The 26,440-nt window shown below is 45.5% G+C and overlaps 2 protein-coding genes across 2 annotated transcripts in view; both read right to left on the bottom strand.

Moving 5' to 3' along the window:
* Window positions 1-11,071, bottom strand: part of tbc1d10ab (TBC1 domain family, member 10Ab) — a 43,496-nt gene extending 32,425 nt beyond the window's left edge. The window contains exon 1 of the mRNA XM_006640461.3: window positions 9,721-11,071. Within this exon, the coding sequence (XP_006640524.1) occupies window positions 9,721-9,908 (188 nt within the window). The 5' untranslated portion in view covers window positions 9,909-11,071. The remainder of the gene's footprint in view (window positions 1-9,720) is intronic.
* Window positions 11,072-12,710: 1,639 nt separating this feature from the next.
* sf3a1 (splicing factor 3a, subunit 1) lies at window positions 12,711-26,024 on the bottom strand. Its single transcript, XM_006640289.3, has 15 exons — window positions 25,708-26,024; window positions 25,045-25,154; window positions 24,112-24,325; window positions 23,332-23,589; window positions 22,312-22,386; window positions 21,533-21,683; window positions 20,940-21,136; window positions 20,247-20,364; window positions 19,438-19,745; window positions 18,723-18,965; window positions 17,937-18,144; window positions 16,773-16,933; window positions 16,161-16,262; window positions 15,484-15,555; window positions 12,711-14,968 (listed from the first exon to the last, which is right to left on the bottom strand). The coding sequence occupies exons 1-15, from the start codon at window positions 25,753-25,755 to the stop codon at window positions 14,867-14,869; spliced, it is 2,367 nt and encodes a 788-aa protein (XP_006640352.1). The 5' UTR covers window positions 25,756-26,024; the 3' UTR covers window positions 12,711-14,866.
* Between the last annotated feature and the right edge of the window lie 416 nt (window positions 26,025-26,440).

Here is a 26,440-nt window from a genome sequence, read left to right as displayed (position 1 = left end):
GGAGCGGACGCACAGAAACATGCAGCATGAGGCACAAAGGCTTCTCCTCCATATTTACTGCTGGTCTGCAAGCACCAGTGTTTCCAGCTGGAAAATTAGAAAAGCTGAAGGAATTAGAAAAGCCCCGCCTGGATGATGTGACAGCAGCCAGAGCGCACCAGTACACTCACCACACCAGCTATCAATGGGGAGAAGAACTGTCATGAAGCCAATTCCGTGAGCATTCAATAGAGAGTATTTTTATCCCAATTATCCCTTAGTTAGGGTGTGGTCTTCATTAGTTCAGATGCGTTGCGAAAAACCCTCAAACTCAAGGATCATGGAAATAGAAGACGCAAGGTGTCTCTTGCCTTTGTCCGAAACGCACATTAGCACACAGCATGTACATGGGGGACAACGTACAGAAACTACACAGCATGTCTTTAAGCTGTAGGAGGAAACTGATGCATCTGCCAAACTTCTACAAGGCTGGGAGAGAACATGTGAACTCCACACACAGCCCCAGACCTGAATCAAACGCCAGTAGTGCCACTTGCCTGCCAATCTGGAAACAGCACAGCACAGCAGCACTAGTGAAGATAATCAAATGAGATCTTGACATTCATGAAGCAGTGGTCAAGTTGCTTTCCTTATACTGTACATATCGACACGTCTTTGAACAGACGTGTTTAAACTCCTGGCTGGCGGGGCTCTCGGCAGGCTGCGGAAAGGCCACAGTGGGGCTGCCGTCACGGTGCGCCTTGGAGGAAGCATTTCTGCAGCAGCTTCAATCGCTGGCAGACATGCCATAAACAGCATGTGGCAATATTTTATCCAATATTTTGGGAACCCTCTGCAATGGACTGGCGTCCAGCCCAGAGTGTATCCTGCCTCGTGCCTGTTGCCTGCTGGGGTAGGCCTCAGCTCCCCCGCGACTCCACAGTGGATGATGTGATAAGAAAGCTCATGGCTAGATTTTGGGAAAACCAGCTACTTTTAATTTTCCTCCACTAAGTCAAGGTTTATATTTCTTCCAAAAGAGCTGGGAAGCCAACACTGGAGTCCTAGCTAAATCCCACTCTAGGCTTGTACAGCCAGGCCTCCTCCCTGACACGTGGGCACTGCTCTTCAGTAGATGATGGCTGAGGAAGAGCTGGGTTTCCTGCAGTCCTGTATAGGCTAGATGGGCCTCCTGGCCAAACACAATAACCTCAGACAAACGTAGACAAGAACCCATAGTGAAATACTGGTCCACTGACAGCGTGATAACTTCCCAGCCAGCATCTGCGATAGTACGTAATCGCAGAGCTCTCAAATCTCACACCTGCATCTGAAAATCGCACGTATTAGCATCAGGTCTAGGTTGATTGGAAAAAAATTAAGTAATGAGCATACAATTTTGAAATTGTTTGTCAAGACTTGCGATTCTGGCCTCAGTTTTTTCCTGCAGGAAACCCCGATGAGGCTCCCCTCCTGTATTTAACATGCTTTGAGATATTTTGGGATTGAAAGCACTAAATAAATACAAAGACTTTCTATTACAATTATCTACGCACCAAGGGAATGTTTCCCATTAGGCTTCAGTGCCAGCCCTCGCCAGCGACGCACGGAAAGTTGTCTATCAGGTTTCAGCCTGTTTTGAAACTAGCCTGGAGATTCTTCCATTTTAATAGGAGTGTTGCTGTTATGATGAAATTCAACAAGCACTTGCCAAGATCAAGTGCAGTAAACAGAATCCCATTGCTCATCAGGCTGGGATCTATAACTGCCTATTATGCACCGACAGGTTACACCCTGTCTTTTACATCCCAAACAAAACAGTTTTGACTAAAGAATGCCTACATTTTTTCCTCAAGAAAATCCTGCTACTCCATCTTACTGCTGATGCGCTTCTCAACTCCCACGAAGAGATTCTTCTTCAGCAGACCCTCAAAAATGGAAATTTGATGCATTTTATCTTTTAAAATTTAGCAAAAAGTTCCTTACACCACACTTGATCGTACTGAAGATTTTTTTTTTTAAGGAAATGACTCAAATCACAAAACATCCCCCTGAAAACTATGATTCTACATGACAGTTGGTTTCCATTTCAGTCAGCGAAGGAATTGAAAGTAGGCGACTTTTACAGCCATGAGGCCCTGGTCCCTCCCCATCTCCAGACAAGCAGCGTTTCTGTTCGCCATTCCAGACGGAAAGAGATTTTGTTTAAAATATAAAACTAAACAGCTCTTTTGTAGCAGCCAGATGGCATTTTAGCCTGTGTCTTGGCTATAATTAGCTAAGCTAGCAGATCTCTGGGACTGTAATTAAGAGATGAAAACTGCTTAATAAGAGGCTACAGACATTATAGGCCTCCCTACCACAACGAAGCATAAAACAGTTCTGTACACAGGGTCAGCAATAAAGTGGTCTGTTCTCATATCTGCTGAGAAACCTCTCTGCTGATGATCTGAAAAGCGTGCTAACGTAAATGAACATGAACATTCGAGTAACGATTTTATTCAAGGATGGACTCGGCCTTGGGTACAACTGTGTAGCATTCTTTACTCAAGAATAAGACTATTTCCACCAGTAACCAAGAAAAGAAAAGAAGCACCAAAGAAACTACTGAACCTTTCAGAAGAAAAGCATTTTAAATACCCATGGTGATGAGGAGTTAAAACTTTTATAGCAAATCTTCAGACTTTTAGCTATTTGGGTAATTTTCCTTTAATGAGACCGGAGCTGCGCAGTCCTGACTGTGAAAAGTAACTGGCATACTGGCCTCAAAAATCAACCCTGTCAAACTGAAGCAAACCCAAGTTCCAAACCCCTGGCACATCTGCTTTCTCCTTCTCCCTCTCACATCGGCAAAGAGCCACCAAGCACTTAGACATCAAACAGGTCGACTGGACGCCACAATCCTCATCAACCCAGTCAACCTGCTTGAAAACACTGCTCTCCTCAGCTGCCCTGGTGTAAATGTTAACCAGAAAATACTAATGTCAGGCAGGAAAAGCACTAAAAGTACAAGGGAAGTGAGTGAGGAGTGAGAGTACAGAAGTACTGTAGAATACTGGGGCCTTTTCATTTCACTCAAAATACACTACAGTAGCTGCAAACAGGACAGGGTGATGAAAAATAATCCCTCACATGTGATGTTAGAACATCTGAGTGAATGCTCAGATGTGAGCAGCGTCGTTCGATTGCACAGGATCAGCTTCGCTGGGATTAAGAGACGTGGCAAATCAAGGCTGCAGTCCAGTCCGCCCGTCAGCTTTCCAGCGTGCCCTCAAGTTCTCAGCAGCTCAGTTCTGCAACTGCTGTCTCAGCAGGAAGCCCTCGCAACACGAGAGCTGAAGGTGAACTAAACTCTCACTCCCACTGTGCACGTCTTACTCTCAGTGAGACAACCAAGTGAGGGCAAAGGACAGGCAGCATTACAAATCATTTGCACTTCCTACGATGATAATGCACTGAAATCGGTGAATCTTTTACCATGACTGTACTGAACCCAGGCAGCCTGTGTCAATCCTATGTCAAAATGTCCAGATCATGTCAGAAGTAAACCAGATGTTTTGGAACGGTAATTGACTACTGGTATATCGTGCATTACTTCCTTGAGGACCCTCGGTCTCCATGTCCTGCTGACAACTACAGAAGTATCTCCCTGCTGATTGCATGTCCTGGCCAGAGCGGACATCTAGCGCCTGGACACATGGGTAATCAGCTGGTATAATATGATGCCTTTATCCTAATTAATTTAGGATTAATTTAATTTCTAAGGGAAAGAATGCCTCTTTCACTGCAGCTAATGTGAGTGATCATGCCCTAACTATCAGGAAATGACTCGACAGGAACTCGAAAGAATCTCAGGTTCATCCAAAAAAATGTGGATGATCTACACTACTAGAAGAATGTTTGCTGGACAGACAGATAAAAACCATTTTGGCCACAATGAGAAATGCTTTGTGTGGTGAAACACAAACACTGCCTTCCAACAGATGAACCTCATCCCAGCCACCTAGCACAGAGGAGGGACTGGACTGGGGCTGCTTTGCTAAGCTACCATCACTGACAGAACCATGAACTCTGTGGTGGGTCATACATTCACCAGCTGAAGCAACAAGACAATGATCTTAAACATTAAAGCAGATCCACAACAGCATGGATGAAGTCTGGATCTAAACACCATTGAAATGTTATGGCAGAACTGAAACAAGTTGTTAGTGCAAGGAACCTTTTAAATGTCACCAACAAGAAGCAGTTCAATATGGAAAAACGGGCCAAAATTACTAAAAGCGGATACGAGAGACCGATAAACAGCTACAGGAACCATCTCACTGAAGTCATTGCAAGGTGGTGCCAACAGTTACTGAATCTAAAGGTTCACTTAATTAAATGAACATGAACAAACAATATCTAACATCTCGTTCTTAACCTGATTAAACGTGCATCTCTAACTTTTATTAAGACTTTCAAGAAGACCCAATTTTTCAGTATAAAATATTAGAAATATGGACTATCCTAGGGTGTTTGTGAACTTTTTCTGAGTACTAAAGGTCTCAGAGAAGGTGATTAAGCTTTTGCAAGAAATAAACAATGTAAAAGCAAAACGTATCTTAGTAACGGAAGCCAGGAATTATTGAACCAAACACATGAAACGCATCACTAGTGAAACCAGTAACCCAGGGGACCGTGAAGTTCATCTATATTACCACAGTCACCCCTACGGAACATAATAGACATGTAAGCTGTTCCTAAAGCTCCCCCTCATTGCATTAAGGGCAGGTTAAGGAACACAAAGACGAACTGATTACAGAGCCAAGTATTTTCTTTATAAAAAATTCATGCTTCCTTCCTTCTATGGGGCTTCTACAGTAATCGGAGCCAAGCTATAAAATCTGAACCTTTCCTAGTTTTCAGAAGAAAGGAGGATTTGTTTAGGATGACATTCTGAGTCACGGGCCCAACAAGAATGTATCGGAGTGTGCGTTAATTCAGCAAAAAAAAAAAGTTAGATTTTTAGAGAGAGTTTCTTCAGCAAGTTCAGTTACTGCAGCTCCCACAGCAACACAAAATCTAAGCTGGAAAAAAAACAGATTAACCGAAAACAATACAAATAATCACACTGCATTCCAGCTGCATTTTGTCATTGCCTGGCTGGAGTGACCGATATAGTTCCTGCAACTGAACCACTACAGCTTTGCTTGATAGAAAGCACAGCAGAATTGAATGCGGATGCTGCCTGCAAGAGAAGGAAAACAAAAAACTAGACTGGAGGGGCAGTAAGTGATGTATCGTGCCTTATGCCAGGTGCTTGCTGAAACAGGCTAACCTATTCAGCTTGATTGATTGGACAAATGACAGGAGGCCACTGAGCCCATTCAGCTCTTGATATAAGCACACGTTCACCTGCCAGAGTATCAGCTAGACTCCCTCTGCTGCCGTCCTGCCTTAAATGCACTTCCCCTTAATTTTCACTCACGTCCTCTAGGCTATCTTACATTCTGGAGTTGAAGAAGTCCATTCTATCAATACCCCAGAGCACACAAATACGTGAAGCCATCCCCGCCACTGACTCCTTTGCTCAACAATAGAACAGATTCAGTTACTTTCCCTTCACTGTGCAAGACTAGCTCTGGCCTTCCTCTCCTCACTCGCTGTATAACAAACTAGGAAATGGAAAATGTTGCTCCTATACTTGATTGCAGTAACAGCCACCTCCTGCACTGCAAACCAGGAAGCTTATACAACCTAATGTGAAAGAGTATTTCAAAACACAATTAGGCCAGTAATTTTCTACAGGGATATCGGTTCTGCTGGTGTTGCACCAGGTCACATTTGATCCCCACTTTCAGTGGCTTTTCCCCATCTAGTGTCTTGCAAAAAAGATCATCAGGGCTCTTATCTAGCCAACTCCAAAGGATCCAGCTTTTCGCCAGCAGTCAAACCCTTTTGTTTTCTCCCCACCCTGCTCCTGGTTCTTCTTTTCAGTTCATTTCCACCTTTTCCATGACTTAGCTGGCTCACATCCTCAGAATGGATCTAATCCCAAACCGCCGAACTGGAAAGACTAAGACCAACGACATCAAGCTAAAGGCAACTACAGTCCAGACCAAAGGATCTAATGCTTTTTGGGGGGGGTTAAACTTCCCACTTCAAAATAAAAAAAGTTACTTTTTTATGCAGGACACAAAGGCCTGCAGCTTGAAAGGCACCACACGTTCGGTACAAGACACATTAGAAATTAAGGCTGCTCAACACCTAACAGAAAAGATCACCAACAACCAAGGTCAGAACTAATGGCACACGTACAGTATACAAACCTGCCAGGACTACAGGCTCACTCAGCAGTACTTCCTGGCCATGGCAGCTGGTGCCAATCAGGTAACAGGATTCACTCTGGATCAATAACTCAGCCAAACGGAGCTGCTTCGCATGGTCAGCTTTCCCATATCGTATCACAGTTCCTCGAAAGGTAAAAAAACCCACATGGAAGACCCTCATCAAATAACGTCTTTTACTGTTTCTTCATCCCCCTCCACAGTCCTGTCATCCCCTAGAATTTTGAAATTGAAGCAAGAAATGGTATGTTGACCACAAGGCCTTCATGAAGGTTGACTTGGATGTCATGTATTTTTTTTTGTTTTGAAAGTGATCTTCACACACTTTGCTGACAACAGCACCTTTGTGAGATATTTGAGTCAAACACAATCTGCATTTGCAGGAATGTGAAAAAAAAACAAAGTCAATGTACAGTAAATTGTTATAAATCTTGGGAGTACAAAAAAGCTAAAAATGGGTATTCTCCTCACTCATCTTTTCGGACAGAGAAATACAGGTCACCTACATCCATTAAATCCACTACTCCTGAGCACATTCCCCTGATATTCACGTACCTTTAATCACAATCCCAACTCCACCAACACCAGCCCTGGCCCTCGAGTGCCTGTGGTTTTTATGGGCAGGAGACAATGCTGCGATTGTTTTATTTTGTTTAAAAGCTAAAAAGATTTTTTCGCAAACTAGTTATGTTCTTCTGTAAGCAGCTGGACTTCTAAAGAACAAATTATTCTTACTGTGGGAGTCTAAGAGCCACTCAAGAGTTACTTTAACACCTATGTTTCAACATCATTAACAGGTCACAGACAAACAGCTGCTTAAAAAAGAATCAAGGCAGCAACTGCTGAGTTACCAAGACAAGGAGAGAGAATTCAGTTCTGGCCGCAACATTTCTTGGCAACGACGCATCAGATGCAGGCTGTTTGGAAACTGAGAAAGAATGAGCTGCAGGAATGGGCCAAGAAGTTCTCCTCGAGCAAGCAGTTTGGTGAGCAGGAACACTCAATGGGACCTCAGAGCTCAGGTGTAGCGGTGACCGGGAATGAGAACCACTGCTCAGATCCAAGCCAGCATCTGAGCTGGGAGCTCAGAGCCCATTGTTCTCACCCTGTGGAGCTCCACTGAGTTTGTTCAGCGTGTTTGCTTTAGTAAAGGGTTAAACAGAGCCAACCAATTCTGAGCTCAGACATCAAGCGCAGTATGAAAACAACCTGTTTATGAAGCAGAACTGCTTGGGCTTAACCAAGCAACAAAAACCAATGGAGGCAGGTGACTCTAAATGCTCCAACACTGGTTTACAGTCCTTAAGCCCTTATTACTTGTTTAAAAGGCCCATATTTAGCTCTTAATTGTTCTGTTACTGAAGAACCAGACATGCTCTTCTTGCCATCACAGCTGTTACACGTCAGGTTACGGTCTCAGCAGACTCCACTTTCAAAATCACTTTAACATGGCCAGTTAGGAATCGGAAAGAGGGAAGCAAAGAGACACAAAGCAGGACGTGTTTAGTTTTGTGCGTTTCTTACTGAACCTGTACCCTGCGATTGCAGTACACCTCTCTCAAGCAGCAGGCGAGGCAACCACCAAACTAAACCCAGAGAAAAGGCATTTGCTGTAGGCCTACAACAGAACGATGTCATTTGACATAACTGTACTCCACCCATACAGACCTGCTCTGACCCAGCTTAACACAGAGCTTCTGATCGTGATGGAATTGTCCAGTCTCTCCACTACAGGTTTGCAAACACAATACGCCTTCTGTTAGGCAGGCGAGCATCTGCATCAGGGCCTACACGAGGTCAAGCCTGACTATACGCGGCCATGTTTGTGCTGCTCCACGGTACTTAGTATTGTGCCATATTAAAATAAGCATATGACAGGGCACAAAGCCACGTCATCAGGCTTTACTCAGGTTTGACCGGATGGGTGCTCTGTGCCCATCTTCACATTGTGTTCCCTCCCACCACTGCCTGGACCTGAAATGCCACATACTCCAAACCGGAACATAAGAGCCTTGTGACACCTAAACAAGTCCGGCATTAAATACGGCTGTTGAGTCATTACTTCGATGTCAACACACACACACAGCAAGTCTCAACAGATTCAAGCAGTTAGACCAGGCAAAGAAGGCTTGGACTGCGGTTTAAGATAAAAGTCCGAGTCCAAGGGGTACAGGCGGTGGAAACCGGGCGGAAGATTTCATGAACACACACCTAACAGATTCAAACGTCAAACTCTGGGACTGAGCCTCGATACCTACACAGTCTAGCTCCAAGCACAGAACAAAGCAGGAGACAATGCAATCCCATTTTCATATGGACGACTGTATGCTCAATCATTTGTGGCACTGGATTGTAATTCAGTTCCAATGTCCAGTATCCAATTGGATTGCAACCCATTGTCACGAGCCGGAATACCTCACAAAAGAGGTTATTTTTTTTTAAGCCCGTTTCATTTTGCGCATTGAATGCAAGATCTTGCTACGTGGACTCAAGCAACTGTCGAAAGTTAGTCACCGTGTTTCTGGCCAGTTAAGTATGAATTAAAGCAACATTGACATATAATCCAAGACAACACCCAAATGTGGTAACTGGTTGCTAAGAAACCATAGAAAATCCATTATAAATACTCATCCTGTTGCAAAGAAAATGCAGTTAGAAGCCACACTCGGGTGCGACCGACTCTCAAGCATTAACAAAAACGCTTTCAGAAGCCCTACTCATTACGAGGAGCTTCAGTGACCTTTCAGCAACCTGAGTCTTTCCTAATCTTAGCTTTGAGTTAAGGCTGCCGGAAAGCCCACACAATCCTGACAAATTAAAGAATGAGGATATCTCACACTCAGACACAACTGAGCCACAGCAACCAGAGCCTGGCCCTTGACGGCAGGCTGGTGTGCTCACCAACACAAGCCCCCTGGACAGCCCACCTCAGTCCGGAACCTCTTGCACTTCTTAGGTGTGTGCATGAGGAATACCTAACATGGCTAGCTTCAGAAGGGAAAGCAACCTCTTATAAGTCCCCCCCCCCTTCAGTGCTTAAAAGAGTGAATTTCCGATAACGCTGAGTATCACCACCTTCCCCAGGGTGTTGCTTATTTTGCAGAGACAAGCCGCCTCTGTCGTCACCCAACTCGCGACACTTCACACACCCACACGACACGGGGCCCACAAGGCAGAGTGCGCGACACCCACTCCCCAGCAAAACCACGGTACACGTGGGTAACGGCCTAGCTTTACCAGCCGTCCTTTGGTAAACGCGTTACAAGTCAAGCCATGGGGGGGGGAGTCTAACCCCCGGAATACAGGTACAAGTTTCACTGCGCTGTTGAGCGAAAGCGGACAACGCCGGATGACAACAACAACAACAGGAAGAAAATAAGGTCAATAAAATGACGTGCTCGTCATAGCTACTCACGAGTGTCCCGTGTGCTGCTGGGCTCCTCCAATAAACCCATATCTGTCCGTCTGGCGCTCCGTGTTGGCGAAGCCGTTGACCTCCGAGTCCGACCCGAAGGAGCTGCTCTCCCGTTCGGCCAGACTCTCGCTCGTCCCCCGCAGGTTCTGCGGATCGGAAGACCGCAGCCCATTCTCAGTCTTGGCCATGACACCTCACCCTCACACACCCACCCTTTCCCCCTGAACCCCCAAAACCACAGCGCTGAAATAGAAGGGAGGCTCTGCACCGTCTCCACCACCCCCTTCCCCTCCCCGGCCCGGCCCGGCCCGGTTCGGCTCAGCTGCTTCCTTCTCGCGGTCCCAAGCTGTTCCTCACGTCTTCACCCCTCGCCTCACGCACAGCCCGGCCGCCCTCATTGCGCACCGAAACCCCCCGCAACGCGTTCACTTCCGTGGGCAACCGGTTAGCAACACGCCGGGAAAACGACAAGGGCGACAACAAAAAGAAAAAAAAAAGCAGAATATATATGTCCGGAGCACGGAGGTGGGAGGATGCGAATTTCAATTAAAAGCGCAAGAAGCTCTCGGGGCAGAAAAAAGAAATCCCAGTTAACTCCAAGTCCGCGGAAACACCATGGCTTGAGTGTCGCACGTCTTGTTTAAGAGACCCCCACAATCACGCAGCTACAGACGTGTGGTTGTCCAGAAACATTGCCGCCAGCGACGGCAACAGTGTAGCCCAGGTCCTCCCGGCGCGCTGCGCGGCGCCGAGCCCGGAGCAGCTGCACCGCCCTGCGCGCAGCAGAGCCTGCAGCTACGGGCAAGGGGTCGAGCACACGGGCAGGGCAGTCCGGCGGCTCGCCCGCACCCCCACGGCAGGGAGCTTCTTTAGGATTGTTTCTCTCCCCCCCCCGGTCTGTGAATCCCGCAGCTCCGGTCCCGAGTGGCTCCGCAGGCCGTCCTTTCGGAGCGCAGGGATCCCCGCCGCCGACAGAGCCGCCCTCTCGCAGGTCCGATCGGCGCAGTCCCAACCAGCCACCGCCACCTCTTTTTGTCTGTTGTAGTTAACGCAGGGGAGGGGGAAAAATACTGGTGTTTAAATCCCCCGTGTTTACTCTCTTCCACCGTCTTCCCCAAATCCTTTCGCCTTCACAGCCCACACAGCAGGGTGGGGGGAGGCGGTGACGCAGGCCACCTCTCGCTGCTTTCCCGATTAATCGCCGGGCTGCTACTCTTTCTTCGCCCCAAACACAAACAAAATGATCAAACCCAACGCGTGAACACGGCGGCTTCGCCCACCCAGCTCCGTCTGCAGCTACTGTACGTTGCCCGTGGAGCCGCCCGCGCCTGCGCGGTGCTGGACAGACCCGCCCCAGCCGTGCGCAGGAAGCCTGTATTAGTGGATGCAGTCAGTCAGTTAAGTCTATGCTGTGCTTACCGATACCTGAAGCCCCTCAGACGACCCGGGATCTCGTGCAGATGATGCGTGGTGTTCAATGCATTTGCAACACGCCGGTCGTTGTCGTCGTCATCTCCGCTCAGTCTGAAAGCAACTGCTCACTTCCCCTGTATGCCAAAAGGCTACCGAGGAGCAGCTTACTTGGGGGTTTGGAAGCGGAAGGTGTTGAGGACGTCTTTATTATCCCCCGAAGGGCAACTTGTTTTACAGCTGCAGACAATCTAAAGAAAACCCAGAGACCATACGCGTATGCAGGCAGAAGATATTCGTTCGTCAAGCGAGGATATAGTCACAGGTATACACGAGAACAAAAACCTATTGGTTTTTAAAGGTTTCTCTAGCGGTATAGGATACAAGCAGAGCTTACGGTAGGGTATATTTAATTTTTTATGATAAGTTCCTCATAAAGGTTAACCCTCTGATTGCTGGCATTGAAGGCCATGCATGTCTTCAGACTGAAAATCGAATTATGTAAACAGAAGGCACAGTTAAAGGGTGAGTGCTCAAGCTGAGGTAATGTAGTTTAAGTGTTAAGCAAGTTATACCAAACTAACAGGATTATTTAACACTAAATCGTAGGGGTCTTTAGGATCAAAGCATTTTGAAAAGACCAATTTCAGAACTGGGCAAGCACCTGGCAGATGACTAATGTAGACAACTGCACAGTGTTGTTTGGAATTAGTCTAAACTATAAGAACATGCATTTGAAGATGCTACTTCTGAAGAAAATGGGTGCTTATCATCTTCAAGACGTTAGGGAAACAATGGCAAACAGGATGTTAAGATAAATATTTAAGTGTGAAAGTGAAATCAAGGGCTATTGTTAATGTAAGGTGCACTCATAAGACATTTAGAAAATTGGGAACAGCATTGGTCACTAGAATTAAAAAATGCTGCTCTGGAATCAGCTTAGAGAAGATTAATTTTATACATTCATGAGATCAAAGAAATGGCCTATGCTCCCTTTGAGTCTTCAACAGAGAAAACTATGAGAGGACCTGATAAAATCTTGAAAGTCCTCGGAAGCACAGACAAATTCAACCGCTGGAACTTCTTGCTCAACCACACAGGACACAGGTGTTAACTTTGGGGAACTGCATTTGAAACAGAGAAGAGGGGGCGTTGTTGACACAACAGGTTGCAGGAGGTTGGAGCAAACTATCCATGTTGTTGAAGTCGATGCTCTTCCAGCTTTCAAGATGCTGGAGATCTCAGATCAATTAGCTACTAAAAACCAAAGGAACTTCGTGGGGCCCAACAGCCTTCTCGTGTCTGTAACCATTGTTATGTACTAGATTAGATGTCTTCTCAAAGAACACAGCCTCTTCAGAGCTTCTCTAAAATCTGTCACTCAACTTGTTTTAATATGTAACCTGTTAAAATTAATAGCACTGTAGTAGCAAATGCATAAGAATAATTTACACACGTCTGCTTCCTATAAATTAGATGCAACATATTAGTTGTGATAGAATCTTTGATTAACCCGCGACTGTAACCTGAGACAATCAATTTTTTTAAAACCATAAAACAATACTAGATTTGCACTGGTAAAAAGTAAAAACCGTTTAATGAAAAGCACATTAGGTGTACAACGAGGCGTTTATAGGCCATTCTTTTCAATCTTGTAAAAGTAAATTGTTGTACATTGCAGTTTGTAATGGTTTGCTGCCACCTTCCAAACATTCTAGGTACTGCAAAAACACCAGACAAATTAGAAGAAAAAAATAAATCAGTTGCTGTTATTTTCAGTCTTTTGTATTTTTTCCTGTCAAAACACACAATACTGTTTTTTTAAAGATATTACCAAAGCACAATCGACAGTCCAGAAGTCATTAGCTTGGTAACCAGTGAAAGCTTTCTGCACAGAGAACCAAATGACAGAGTCCTGCTGAACTCCACATTTTCAACAGCTATTTTTGAGAACGTCAATAGAGCCCCAATAAGATTGATTAGTTAAGTGTCTAATTATAGATCGTAGGTTTGAAACTGCACCAATTTGTTCTGTGTTCATGTAGCAGCCCTCTTTAAACATCAGGACTTTGGTATTGCAAGTCTGAAAGTAAAGATCTCTCTATTTCAATATACACTAACAACATTGAGTAATAATCGCATCCAGGTTTCACATAATAATTAGCCTCTTAATCAAATTTCTTATATCAAGGAAAAGAAAATCCATGTCCAAATTCCATGTCTCAGTACAGAGTGCACTGACTCAGTCTAATTTTTTCAATAAGACCCAGCAGGACTATAAATATGACCAAGGGAACCAATAAAATTCCTCATTTTATCTTAAGAGGAAATGAAAACCACAAGATTCCATGGTCACCGATTAGAAAACAATCTGTCATCCAAACACCATGACGCATGAAAAACAAATGGGGCTTCTATACATAGAAACCCAGCAAAACTGGACAATAAATGGTTGCAATTCGGTTACAATGTAGACTATCTTGTCAATTAATATACAAGTGGGGTCTCAAACTCTTCCTGGAGGGCCTAGTGCTGGATGAAGCTCAAGAGTTTTGTACATGTATTGGATTTTTTCCAAGTTGATTTACAGTTGATCACTTAATTTAGCCAAGTAAATGTATAGTTATGTATACAATGTCAGAGACTGAACAGACATATTACAAATACTTCAGGTGGGTAGCTGCGTCAGCATGCATAGGCTGCAAAGGAAAAAGTAATAGGTTTATTCCATACTGAAAAGAGAAGAAAAGAATGTTTCAGCTGTTGGGCAACACCTAAAGAAGGCTCCACAGCCAAAACGTTTATTTTCTTCCCTTTTCACCATGGAATAAACCTATTACATGTTCCTTTGCATATTACAAATATGCAGTTAAATAAATTAGACCAATTATGTAAGAAAGCTTAGATGGACTAAAAAGTCAATAGGCCCTCCAGGAACTCTGTTTGAAACTCCTGATCTAAAATGCATTTTGGGTTATATATCTGGAACCTCTTCATTAAAACTACATAAAAAGCAGCAAATAATTGTAACCCAATGCAAGGTCCCAGGTTTTGTTTTCTAGCCCTTATGCGAATAAGCATTCATATACTGAATGTGATTGTGTGATCATTAGGATTATTCTTTCAGAGATAAAATTCAAAAGCAGCAGTAAAAAGACTAAGCTAATGGCAGATTTATATATTGGGTCTAAAAAGGAGTCAACACAGCAGCACATAATACATGAAAACTGGTACTGAAGTGATACGTGAAAATGAGGAGACTTTTATTCACACTTTTAGACAGAACACTAATCTACTCAAGGAAAGTACAAACGTGATACATTCTGAAAGTTCTTTTAATAGCTTTCAAGTTGAATTTGAAGCTAAAATAACCATGTAAATGTAATAACTAAACAGTATTATATTTATCATAAATTGTATTTTTTCTTATCTGTGTTAAGAATAATCCCATTCTACCTAATATAGCATAAACAGATTAATGTAAAATACGGTACATAAAGCAGGAGATTTTAAAACAGGATTGAAAAAACTATTACTACACCAAGGAGATAAACAAAAATTAACATCAAAATCTTGTCTTCTGTAGTGGCTGCTTTTCTGCATCTTTGGAGATGTGATCTCATGGACACCACTCTGCGTCTTCACCCTGACACACTTAGTAAGTTAACCTACAGAAAGGAAACAGCACCGGTGTCTATGGAAAGCTGTTGAATCCCATAAATCCAATATTCCAGGCTCACTTTTTCCTGCCACCCCTCTCCTTCAGAGCCAGATGGATGACAGAGCCGTTATTCATATTGTAGTAAGCCAAAGAGTTGGAGTCTTTGATGAAAATGCCCTGAAAGTGAGAGGAAAAAAAAGTCCATAAGGGCATCAAGTCATGACGATATTAGAAGCAAACAATGGAAAAAGGTCATTCTGAACTTTCTTTAGCAGTTAAGATATTTATCAAGAGGCTAGTCTGCCCTTCATATTTATTGCCTAAATCCAACTGTACAACATATCTGGTACCACCAAAACAGCCAGGACCACCTGATTAGGAGATGTAACAGGCATGACTGTGTTTCACTTTCACATCTGTCAATCATCATTACCATCAGCAATGACTACAGAGATTTTGGTACTTTCATGTCATACTTATAAGTCCGGTTATCTTAAAGTTCATTTCGTTTTGAATGAACATGTGATTACATGTCGTTACCTTTTGCACTATGCTATTTTTTTTAACTCTAGTACTTGTATTCCAAGGGTTCAGGAAAAAAAAACTTTAATAGCAGACGTTAAGAGAAATTGATAACTTGGAACAAACTTGCCATGTTGTAACAGCATACAGGGCAGATGGAGACAACTTACCTCATACTGCAGCTTCTGTTTACCAGCTGGCATTCCTGTAGCTTCGTGGATTTTAACCTTTATCACGGACACCTGCAAAACGAGGATTATAAATATATATAAAAACAACTTCATCACCCCTATTAATTATGGACACATTTTTGAGTTGTGCCAAACTATCTTTCACAATTTGGTCAACATCTGTAAGAGGCATTTAAAATGCAAAAAAAGCATCTGCCAACACATCTAGTCAGATCTAAAGACTGACCATCCACAATAGTTTTAATTTCTGAACTGCATCAGAAAGACCAATTTTGACATGCTAGGCAAAAGTGTAGAGAAAATGGTTCATATTGCACAGTAAATAAAGCATTTTGGTTTGTTCATAGCACGTGGTGACAATCTAGATGTCTGAATCAGTTTTGGAATCCAGTTGCACATGTGTGAAGAAATATGGAAAGATAACCCAACAGCACTGGCTGACATTTTAAGCTGCATGCCGAAAGGGGAAGAAACAACTTTCCGGCTGTGGAATAAAACCTTTACTTGTTCCTTTGCAGCCCACGCATGCTGACGCAGCTCCCTACACGAACCATTTTCAATAGCACACCAGTGCAGGGAACTGAGACAGAAACCCCATCTGTGTCAGAGCCCATGACTTGGATTCACTGTAACAGATGTGGAAATCAGATCTGTACCTGGTCGGTCAGTGGGAGAGTGAAGTTGAGGACCTGGCCACTGAGCTTCCATTCTGTCTTGTCCTGCATGTTGGGCACCTGCACCTTCACTGCGACTGGACCCTGAAAACCAGAGAGGACGTGGTCATAGTACACAGCGGCATTCAGGGAAATCATGCATCAATACTAGGCAGTAAGCAAAACAGCCCTGCCATTAACCAAATGTAAGTGGATTTTCAATGATCAACTCTAAACCCAACTTGTAAGTACAAAACATACATGCTATTCTCACATCTTATGTTACAGATCCTGCTATACAGCTTCTGTTGGGTACTTGGATGCTGTCTTTCCCATCAGAACAATGCTTTACTATGTTAAATGCTTTAGCACAAACAACTAAAAAAAATCTTTGCTACATTTCCTGGCAAGCAGTTTAAAGGTGAAGCCAGTCAGCACTTAAACAAGCAGAAATAGTAGGGAGAATGTATTTCCTAAAGTAAGCATAGCAAGCAATTGGGAGAGAAACATCAGAAGACTGTACACAACACAGCCCAGAATGAAATAAAAAGCACATGACAAGTGGTCCCGCTCAGTTTAAAAGTCAGCTCCTCCATGCGGCGGGTTTACAGATACCTTGTTCCTGCGCAAGAATTCTTCCTCGGGGATCAGGCTGTCCTCGGTCTTCATCTTCTTGCTGGCGGGCTCGTCGTCGAGGGGCGGGGGTGGGTGAGAAGGGGGCATGGGCGTGGGCGCAGCGCTCGGGGGCTGTGGCACAGGAGGGGCAGGGACAAAGGCTGCAGGGGGAAGACGCGACAAGGCAAGGGGTTCAGTACGTTCCAGTGGATCACAGCAAATATTCCACAACAATTACTAAAAACCTGATGTCTTATAAATTACTGTTTTGTACTGCAAAGAGGAAGTAATGATGATCTTTTTGGACTTCGTAGCCACCTGATTTAGATTCGCCAAACTTGCCTTTTGAGTTACAACTTGTGCTGCCCGAAAAAACGTGCTTCTTTGATACACACGTCAGGGCAATTAATCATTTCCATCACAAGCTCCACAGTGGCATCCGGGAGAGCCAGAGTCAACTGGAGCAGTACCACATCTTTCGCCAACACCACTGCCCTGCCTGCAGAGTCATTATTGCACAGGCAGTCGAGATCACCCCTGGGCAACCTTACCACCCCAGTGAGCTTCCAGCAAATGCCACGGTCTGCTTGTGACATGTTCCAGGCTCGAACCAGTGTTTTAATTTAATGTTTTAGGCACTTAGGAGCCCCAGGTAATAGGACACTTTTTACACTATGACCTTTAACCAAGTGCCACTTAGGAGCAATCGATGGTTTTACAAATTGATAGTTATCTTGGGCCGAGAGCAGCATCAACTTTGTTAACTGTTTATGTAAATCACAATACAGTATAACAGACTTATCAGTGAACCAAAACTTTATTCGCTAAACCACAACGACAATTCCAGGAGTAAAAACAGTGCACATTTAGGTCAACTGAATGCTTTGTTGACCAAGAGGAAGACAGAGAATGTCACAGGTCATATCTAAAGGGGCAGAAATCAACGAACTGGATCAATACAATACGGTAAAGTCTGCAATCACATTGATCCTTCTCCAAGAAAAGCATGACAGAGGTGTCGGCAAATTAAAAAAAAAACTGCAGTCATCTTCTCATTGGTGCAGTATCAAAACACCCAAAGTCCATGGAAGAGCCTAAAACGGAACAGTACGTGTGAAACGCAACAGGAGAGGGTGGTCTGACACCCCCCTGGGAGGTCCTTACCTGTAGGGACCACCATGTGGGGCGGCCGGGGGGCCATGAGGTGCGGCCCCGAGGGAGGCATGGGCACCACGTTGATGCGGGGCGTGTGGATCATGGGAGGCATGGGGGCGAGCACCTGGCTGGGGGCCAGCCTGACCACGGGCGCCATGGGGGGCCGCGGCAGCACCGGCACGGCCGACACCAGAGCCGCGCGAACCGGCGGGGGCATCTGCGCAGGAAGGGAGAAAGAGGTCTTGGCGTCAACAGGCCGGAGGGACGAAGACAGACCAGGCCCGCAGGGGTCGACGAGCTGCGCGGCGGAGCTGCGGGGCAGGCTGGGATATGCATTAAGCCAGTTTTTGATCAATCAAAACCCTGTACCACTAGTTGTGCAGCATTCTGCAGCTCTGTAAATACCACCACAGTAAAGGTGATCACGAGTTACTGGGGAAAAGACTGCCCAGGGTTTTGTTAAGTCTGTGTCCAAGAGGAGTACGATTACAGGGTCAAAACTATAGGGTGTTCACGGTGCTTGTTCTGTAAATCAACTGTTTCCCTTTAGATTGAAACACCAAAACAACAGCTTCAAGTGTATCCCTGAATCAGTAAATAGATCAGCAGTGCTGAGATTTCCAGTTTAATGGGAAACGGTGTTGTGAGGTTATTTTAAAGTTGGGAAAAACAAGGGCTGTTGCCTGCAGTGCTACACCCTCATTGGCCAACAGAAAAGCACCTTCAAACAATTAACCAGTTTTAACAGCATGGCCTACTCCTGGTTCAGGCACTAACACACCAGCAGTGACTTACCGCAGGGGGCCGAGGTACAGATGTGACAGGGGGAGCAGGGTTTGGGATGTTGGGGGCAGATGAAGGGATGGGGGGCTGCGGCATCTCGCTGGGCTTGCTGGGCCCAATCTTCTCTTTGCTGTCATCTTCCGGGACCAGTCCCTTGGCTTTATGGATGGCCTCGATTTGCTCCTGCAGAGTGATATTGGCCTGGGCTGCCTGCTGCGTGCGTGCCATGCTGCCCGAGTGTCCGTCCCATGTCACCTGCCACCAACACAGCGGAGAGAAACGCTGTGAGACAGACCAAGAGCCAACCCAGCAGCCTGCTCATTGAGAGATCCCACTGACACGTGGCCCTGAATTACTGACCCAAGAACATTCATTCCTGACCTCCAGTAGGCCACAGAATTCTTTCCTCTTGGAATAACCAAACAAATACCTATCTTGCTTGGATAAAGATGATTAAAACCACTCATTTCTCAGAGTCTCATGACAATTACAAAACACTTTACAAATACCTGTTCTGGAAATCTTTCTGAAAACCAGCAATCACAGCCATCCTTACGACTACTGCCCTTTGTAGAGACATCAGCCCTATATAAACTCCTTAATCGCCCACTCCGAGATAGCGAAGAAAAAGCACGATCTGACCAAAAAGTCAAGCTCGAGAACTAGTATACCAGACCACCTCTCACCGGTGGTATTCCCATATGACTCTCTCTCCCCCCCGTCTCACCTTCTCCTCCGGTTTCTGGATCTCCTCCTCCCCGATCTTCTTGCCGATGGCCGTCTCCTCCACACCGAAGATGTCGGTACGGCGCTCCGCCAGCTGCTTCAGGCTGCTCTCGATGTCCAGCCCGGGGGCGTACACCTCGTCCTCGATCTGCCGCTCCCGGATGCTGCGGTCCCGCTGCTCCAGCCAGCGGGGGTCCAGCAGCCCGATGCGCATGTGCTCCTGCATCTTGCTGGCGGGGATCTTCTCCCCGGTGATGGGCGAGATGAGGTACTCGTCCGAGGCCGGAGCTGGCGGCTGGGTCTTGGAAGCTGCGAGGCAAGGCAGGGCTCAGAGCTATCGGAACTCCCGGCAGGACATTTTTATCGCCGATTCTGATTAAGGTGCAGTCGATAATATTAAAAGTAATTTGTACTCCGTGTGGTACGTTTATATTCACATGGGTTTTTTTTCCCCTGGGTGCTCCAGTTTTCTCCCACAGTCTGAAAACATCCTGGAAGGTTAACTGGCATCTCAAAAAACTGGCCCTGGTGTGTGTTTGCATCAGTCTGCTCCGTGATGAACTGGTGTCCCGCCCAGGGTGTATTCTCCTTGTACCCATTGCCTACCGGGAAAGACTCTGCCCCCCCATGACCCTGAATAGCAAGAATAGTTTAGAAATATGATGGATCAATGTGTAGTCCCAATCCAAATGTACTATTCCAAAGATCCAAGATGAAAATATTTTATTGGACCCAAAGACAAAATCATAAGGTTTTGGCCGACATGAATAGGTTTAAGCACTCCTGAATTCTTGGAACGGATTTCCTCACCTTTGGGGTCATAGTCCTTGCGGATGATGACCTGGTCAGGAGTAGGGGGAAGTGGGGGGGGCACGGGGTTGTCAGGGGGTGGCGGGACTTTCAGATGGTCGTCATCATCATCAGACCCCTGTGGAGAAATAACTTTCAGCTTTCAACTACCACCAAATTTCAACAGATAATGTCAAGTCAAACAGGCTTCAGGCGTAGAAGGTGGCATTTCAGATAGCTCCCACAATGAAATGCAAAAATGGTAACAAACAATAGCAGATCATTCGGCCCATCAAGCTTCACTCTTTTTTCAGTAGCTAACTGGTCTGAAAACTTAATCCAGTTTTTTTTTTTCCTCCGGGAGGTAACAAGGGCATCAACTTCAACAACACAGCTGGACAGCTCGTCCCATAAACCCCGAACCTTCTCCCCGTTTTCCAAGAAAAGAAGAGTCTCTGTTGGCCTTTTTTAAAGCGTCACAACATTTGTCCCATTTCAATGACCAGTCCCAAGTACTTAGTCATCGACAATTTCGACAGGCTGACCATCAATTATAGTATCCTTGTGATAACGACTTAACTACGTGAAGAGTGTCTCAGATCAGAAACAAACCTCTGTCTTCAGTGAAGAACCAGGTTGAAAAGCTTATTTCCATCTAGTTTCCGTGTAGTATTCTGCCCCCCCGTTAGTGTGTGTGATCAAGGGTCCTCTCACCTCGTCCATGTCCTGCAGCTGTGTGTCCTGATCCAGCTGAGTTGGTGGCGCCTCGTTTCGGTCTTGGGCCTCATCCTCCTCATCCTCAGACTCCACCTCCATCTCCACCTCCTCGCTCTCCCCGAACTTCTCGTAGCGCTCCTGGATCAGGATTCGCGCCCCCAGCTCCTCCGGAGTGGTGGGAGGGGGGAAGTGACCTGTGAAGAACCCGGAGTTAGATGAATGCAAGATCATCTGTCTGGGTCTGGACATGGAGAACCAGCCCTCGCATGGTTAGATCTCTTCCATCAGTGGCTAAGGTTCAGCCTCATCTAATCACACTAAAACCTTAAACTAGCTAAAAAACAAAAAACTAGCTCAGAAAACAAAAAACTGAAGTTAGAAGATACAAATTTGTATATGAACCCCCCCCCCCTACTAAACCTGCTGCTGTAAGTACATTTTGTACAGCAGCAGCAAAAGCTTTAAAATGCTCATTATAATCTCCTTCCCTAGCTTCCTAACACTGAAATCGGCAAACCGGAAACACGCCTCCTTCGCATTAGGGATGAATCTCCCATTCAGATCACAGCACAGGACTAGCAATGGGCCACCTTGTTCATTGGGCTGGAAGTCAACAGTCTCCACCACCACAAAGTCGTGCCAGTCAATCTGCGCGTAGGCCACCCTCTCCTTCTCCCGCTCCTCCTCCTCCTTCTTCCTCTCGCGCTCCTGATACTTGGCCCACTCCACCCGGTACCTCACCTGCAGAAAGAATGTGGATATTATGGTGGCCATTTTAAAGTTGTCTTACAGGAAATAAAATGAACAGGAAGAAAAGCAATAAGGGTGTTCTTCAGAAGCTTTTAACAACAGCCTTCTGAAATCGAGGTGGTGACGCCACATCAGAAGAATCCCTTAGATGAATTCAATGATGGTTCCTTGGGGGTGTGGATAGCAACATAGGGTACCAAAAGTGAAAGACTGTCACTAGTCAACTGCGCCTTCTGCACTGAATTTTTCCATTCATCAAAGCTCACACACACTCACTAGTGTTACATCACAAGAGCTCAAGTTGTATTTGTTAGAGGTGAAATGAGGAAGTTGCTTTCTAGCTGTTTGCAATCCACCCTTTTGAAACTTAATCGATAAAAGCCCTTAATGGACGGATACGAAAGATAACAGCCCCGCAGATAGCTATTATGGAGTTCAGGATAATTGGCTGAGCCCTCCTTAAACAGAGACAAAAAGTCCCAAGCCTGCAGCAATCAGGCTGGGTCCTGCAAGACAAGCAGGGCTCTACGCTTACTGTCAGCCATGCTGCTTGTCTGCACACGACCCCAGTCACTGAGGAGGTTCCACACGAGCTCTGGGCTCCGGCTCACAGTCTCACCTGGTCCAGCACCTCCTTGGGATTCTCAGCCTCTCTCTTCAACTTCTGCAGCAGCCCTTTGGGAGGGATAAGGATCTAGAACACAAACAGTCTTTGGGATTACGACCATGAAGAACAGACAGATGCACAATGAATAGTAAATTAAAAAGGCCCTCATTACTCTACGTTTTTATCTAAGTGCATTTCCCAAAATTTCTAAATCCTGCATCGGATTAAGTTTTCTGAACAAGTCTGATTATCTTTCCCAAAATTCAATGCCAACTGTATTTTCTAAATACAAACAGCTAGTTAAACTAATAAATATACATTATTAACTGGTTTGAGTATAACCTTCAAAACTGAGGACACTTTTAAAACATGAATTTGCCCACATCAAGACCGAGACTGGGAAGTCACCTTGAAAGGTCACCTTTGCTGACAACAGGTAAAACTTTCTAAGGTTTATGTGGAGGAAATGCACCTGTGTGTCATACTTCCTACTCACCTAGAAAACCCTAGCTTAAACCTCAAGATCGACGAACAGATGTTGAGTACTATATTCTTAACTTAAGACTGTATCTACAACCATAAACAAAATATCTGCAACATGTACAAATGGTGACCGCTTAGTAAGTAAAGTTGGACAACCCAGTATGATGTTTTCAAATCACTTGATTAAATTCTATATAAAAACAAAACAGCACAACAAAGGTATAAAATGCATTAAACAACAGTGAATGGGTCTGTATACGATACATAGCAATGCAAAGGTTTCAGGCTGTGGTGAAAAGATGAGCTTTGAGAAGGTACTGAAAAGGGATGGAAGAAGTATCTTATATATTGTCCATGAAGTAATGAACACCTGGATAGAACTGCTCACACACAGCTTGAGTCCATACTTATGAAAGTGGGCTGCTACAGTACATAATCTATGAAATTATATCACTGACTGTAGTTCCTGTCACTACAACGTCATTAAATACCTTAACAGAAGAAGCATAAAATAAATGTCATAATACAGAAGGAGAGCGCTCCCTCTACCTTGGTGTACTGCTCCACCAGCTTGGTGAAGTAGTTGAAGAGGCTGTGCTGGGGCCGCAGGAAGTCGAACTGGTAGTTGCGCTGCTCCTTCTGCATGAGCTGGGTGAGGAACTGCCGCCCGTTGCGCGCAACAAACTGCGCCGTGAGCTTCACCACATCCAGGTCAAAGGCCGAGATGGAGGGGGGGTCGGCGATGAACTCGTACTCGGGGGGAGGCTCCTTCGGCACCACGGTTTCTTGGATCACCTGCGCTTGCACCTTGCAAAGATGCGAAGCTGTTAGCTGGGCTTGGGAACACCGTTCTGCACTTGTTGCGGTGTATTGGATCGCGTTAAATCAGTAGTCTGTTCAAGCCATAATGTATGGATCAGAAACTAAATAACTTTTAGCCACTTACGGGGCTCATATAAACATATCAATAAATTATCTTTGTTCACTTGGCAAGCTATAGAGATTTGCTCTTCCTGAAAGGGTGAAATGCCTCATAGGATGTGACCATCTGTTCAGTGGTGAAGAAACAACAGCACTTCTGATGCACCTATTAAAAGTCAAGTCCTATAAGTTCCATTTGGTTGCATCACAAACTGACTGACAACACGTTTTTTTGTTCTGCTTTCAAAAACCCATTAAAACGAACCTGCGGAACTCAAGGGACAAGAACAGAACAATCAAAATCCACAACGACTTCGTTCCTTCCGAGCCTCAAGGCCCACTGCGCTTAGTTACAAAGCACGAGGTCGTCTCCGAGTGTGGGGGGCGGAGGGGGTCCCCCGAGCCTACCTTCTGCGGGAGCTGCTGCTGGGGCGCCTGCTGCAGGGCCTGCTGCTGCATGACCTTGGGCACGGCGGCCGAGGGCTCCTGCGCCTTCCCCTCCTTGAACTCGTTGACCTTGTGCCGGTAGTAGGCATGGTAGGGGTCGTTGGGGTTCAGGAAGTTGAACTTGGGGTTGTTGATCTCGTTCTGCCGAATCCTCGCCTCAAACTCCGGTCCGTTTCTGCAAGGGTAGAGGAAAGGAATGGATGCTGGAATCGTAGATGCCCTTACAGGGCGAGTTCAGAAACAACAATGGCTTGCAGCATATTGCACGAGGGTTCAATCAGTGAGCTTGTTATGGTGACGTGACCCCACAGGACACCAACTGTGCTCAAGTCTCCCACGGTGGGAGGCCACTCGTTGAGTGCAGCAGGATTCACTGCGCTGTGCAGCTCAGAGCAGGGAGCAGCTGTAGCTGAGAGACAGCACCTAATTCCCAAGAGGAGCCACATGCATCTATCTTTTCAAGTCAAGTCGTTCAGTTCAGAGTCGCCTGGAACTTCGACAAATGCAGCTATGTTATGGATACCTTCATTAAAGAAAAGAGCAATTTTTGTTTTGCTGAATTCAAAGCTCATGTTCAACTTTGCATTAACTCCAAAATGCATTTTTGTTTGGTTATCTTTGTTTTTGCCATATGGATTTTGTATTGTTCCTCTAAGAATACATCTGCCTTTACAAATGTAATAATCATTTTTTTAAATGGGACCCAGGACCTGGCTCGCTGGGTTCTGTTGTACCTATAGTGAAATCCTCAGAAACACCTCAACACACAATAGAGAACTATTTAGTACATCCATCATGGTTCCAAAATGTGTTTTTTTTTTCTTTTAGAGAATTAAATATAGTGCCACCTGGTGCATCGAGAGAGCTGCCAAGTTATCAGAAGAAACAGCCTACCTGGCTACAAAGCTGGCTGTCTTATCGACGATGTTCCGGACCTCCGGAGGGGGGTAGATGATGCCCACGATGGGCTTGGAAGCCGGCGATTCCTCTTTCGCTTCATCGACCTGTGAAAACAGAACATTAATCCGATACTGAGGGCTACAGGTCACATCCACCGCCTGCAAAGAGACACTGCTGGGTGTAGTTCTTCAATGCATTGTGACACTACACCGCGAAATGTAAAAACAGCGAAATCTCAAAACCCCAAAACACAGGCGGTCAACTTCGCAGCACGCCCGTTCTTGCACAGTTAGAGTTTAGTATTCGTGTGGCTCAACCATCCCAGTATACTATTATCGCGCAGAAGATATTACAATTATCCCCCCGAATTACGGATGACTTCCACAGGTCTACCCAAAAGCACCCGACTTGTTTTACACTGAGAAAAGTTCTTAGCTCAAGGGTAAAACTCCCAGAACATGTATTTGCACTGAGCGCGAATGTAAACCGACAAGTTTCTTTACAGGAATATTAGAAAACAAAACTCTTTGGATCTGAAGTTACTATGGACACGTTGCGTGGACCAGAACACAGTTTTTGTAGCTGTTTTTGTATGTACAGTTTTACCCCGGGTAAACCACGTACTTAGGCCCGCAGCGCTTCGCAGCTACCCGTTACCTTATTGTTGGTTTCCGGCTGCACGATCTGCACCGGTCCGGCAGGCATGGCTGTGCTGGGCCGAAGACAACCCAAACACCCGCGTTTCCGTGTCTTGGTGAATCACTTGCGTCCTCGGACTACTGAATCCAATTTTTCCTTGTATCTTCGATTCGCCGTATTATGGAATCGAACGGAACAGTAATGTTTAAATATAAAAGGCCTCGTTTACAGCCCGCAACGAAGAACTCGTTTCGCGTAACTCTCGTAACCCGGAAACGAAAGGAGCTCCTCTTCCGGAGTGCCCCTCGCTTGGGATTGTGGGAAATGCAGTTCTCTGATGGCCGACTTAATAATAATAATTGCTTACACTAATATTGCGCTTTTCTGGACACTCCACTCAAAGCGCTTTACAGGTAATGGGGATCCCCTCCACCACCAATGTGCAGCATCCACCTGGATGATGCGACGGCAGCTATAGTGCGCCTGAACAAGTAATGTAGCCAAATCATAAAGGGGGATTATTAGGTAAGGTCCAATGGGAAATTTGGCCAGGCCGGGGTTACACCCCTACTCTTTTCGAAAAACGCCCTGAGATTTTTAATGACCACAAAGAGCCAGGATCTCGGTTTTACGTCTCATCCGAAGGACGGCACCTGTTTACAGTGTAGTGTCCCCGTCACTATACTGAGGCATTAGGACCCACATGGACCGCAGGGTGAGCGCCCCCTGCTGGCCCCACTAACACCTCTTC

This window comes from Lepisosteus oculatus, chromosome 22 (assembly GCF_040954835.1).
Source record: "Lepisosteus oculatus isolate fLepOcu1 chromosome 22, fLepOcu1.hap2, whole genome shotgun sequence".
Classification (NCBI taxonomy): domain Eukaryota; kingdom Metazoa; phylum Chordata; class Actinopteri; order Semionotiformes; family Lepisosteidae; genus Lepisosteus; species Lepisosteus oculatus.
Note: the sequence above shows the minus strand (reverse complement) of the source record. Positions and strands in the feature narration are given on the sequence as shown.

What these genes read in the sequence shown, in the direction of transcription:
- sf3a1 (XM_006640289.3), bottom strand. Translation starts at nt 25,755, where the DNA reads ATGCCTGCCGGACCGGTGCAGATCGTGCAGCCGGAAACCAACAATAAG. An exon ending in ACAGCCAGCTTTGTAGCCAG is followed by an intron (nt 24,326 to 25,044) that starts GTAGGCTGTTTC and finishes CTACCCTTGCAG; the next exon opens with AAACGGACCGGAGTTTGAGG. An exon ending in AATTCTTGCGCAGGAACAAG is followed by an intron (nt 16,263 to 16,772) that starts GTATCTGTAAAC and finishes TCTGGTTTTCAG; the next exon opens with GGTCCAGTCGCAGTGAAGGT.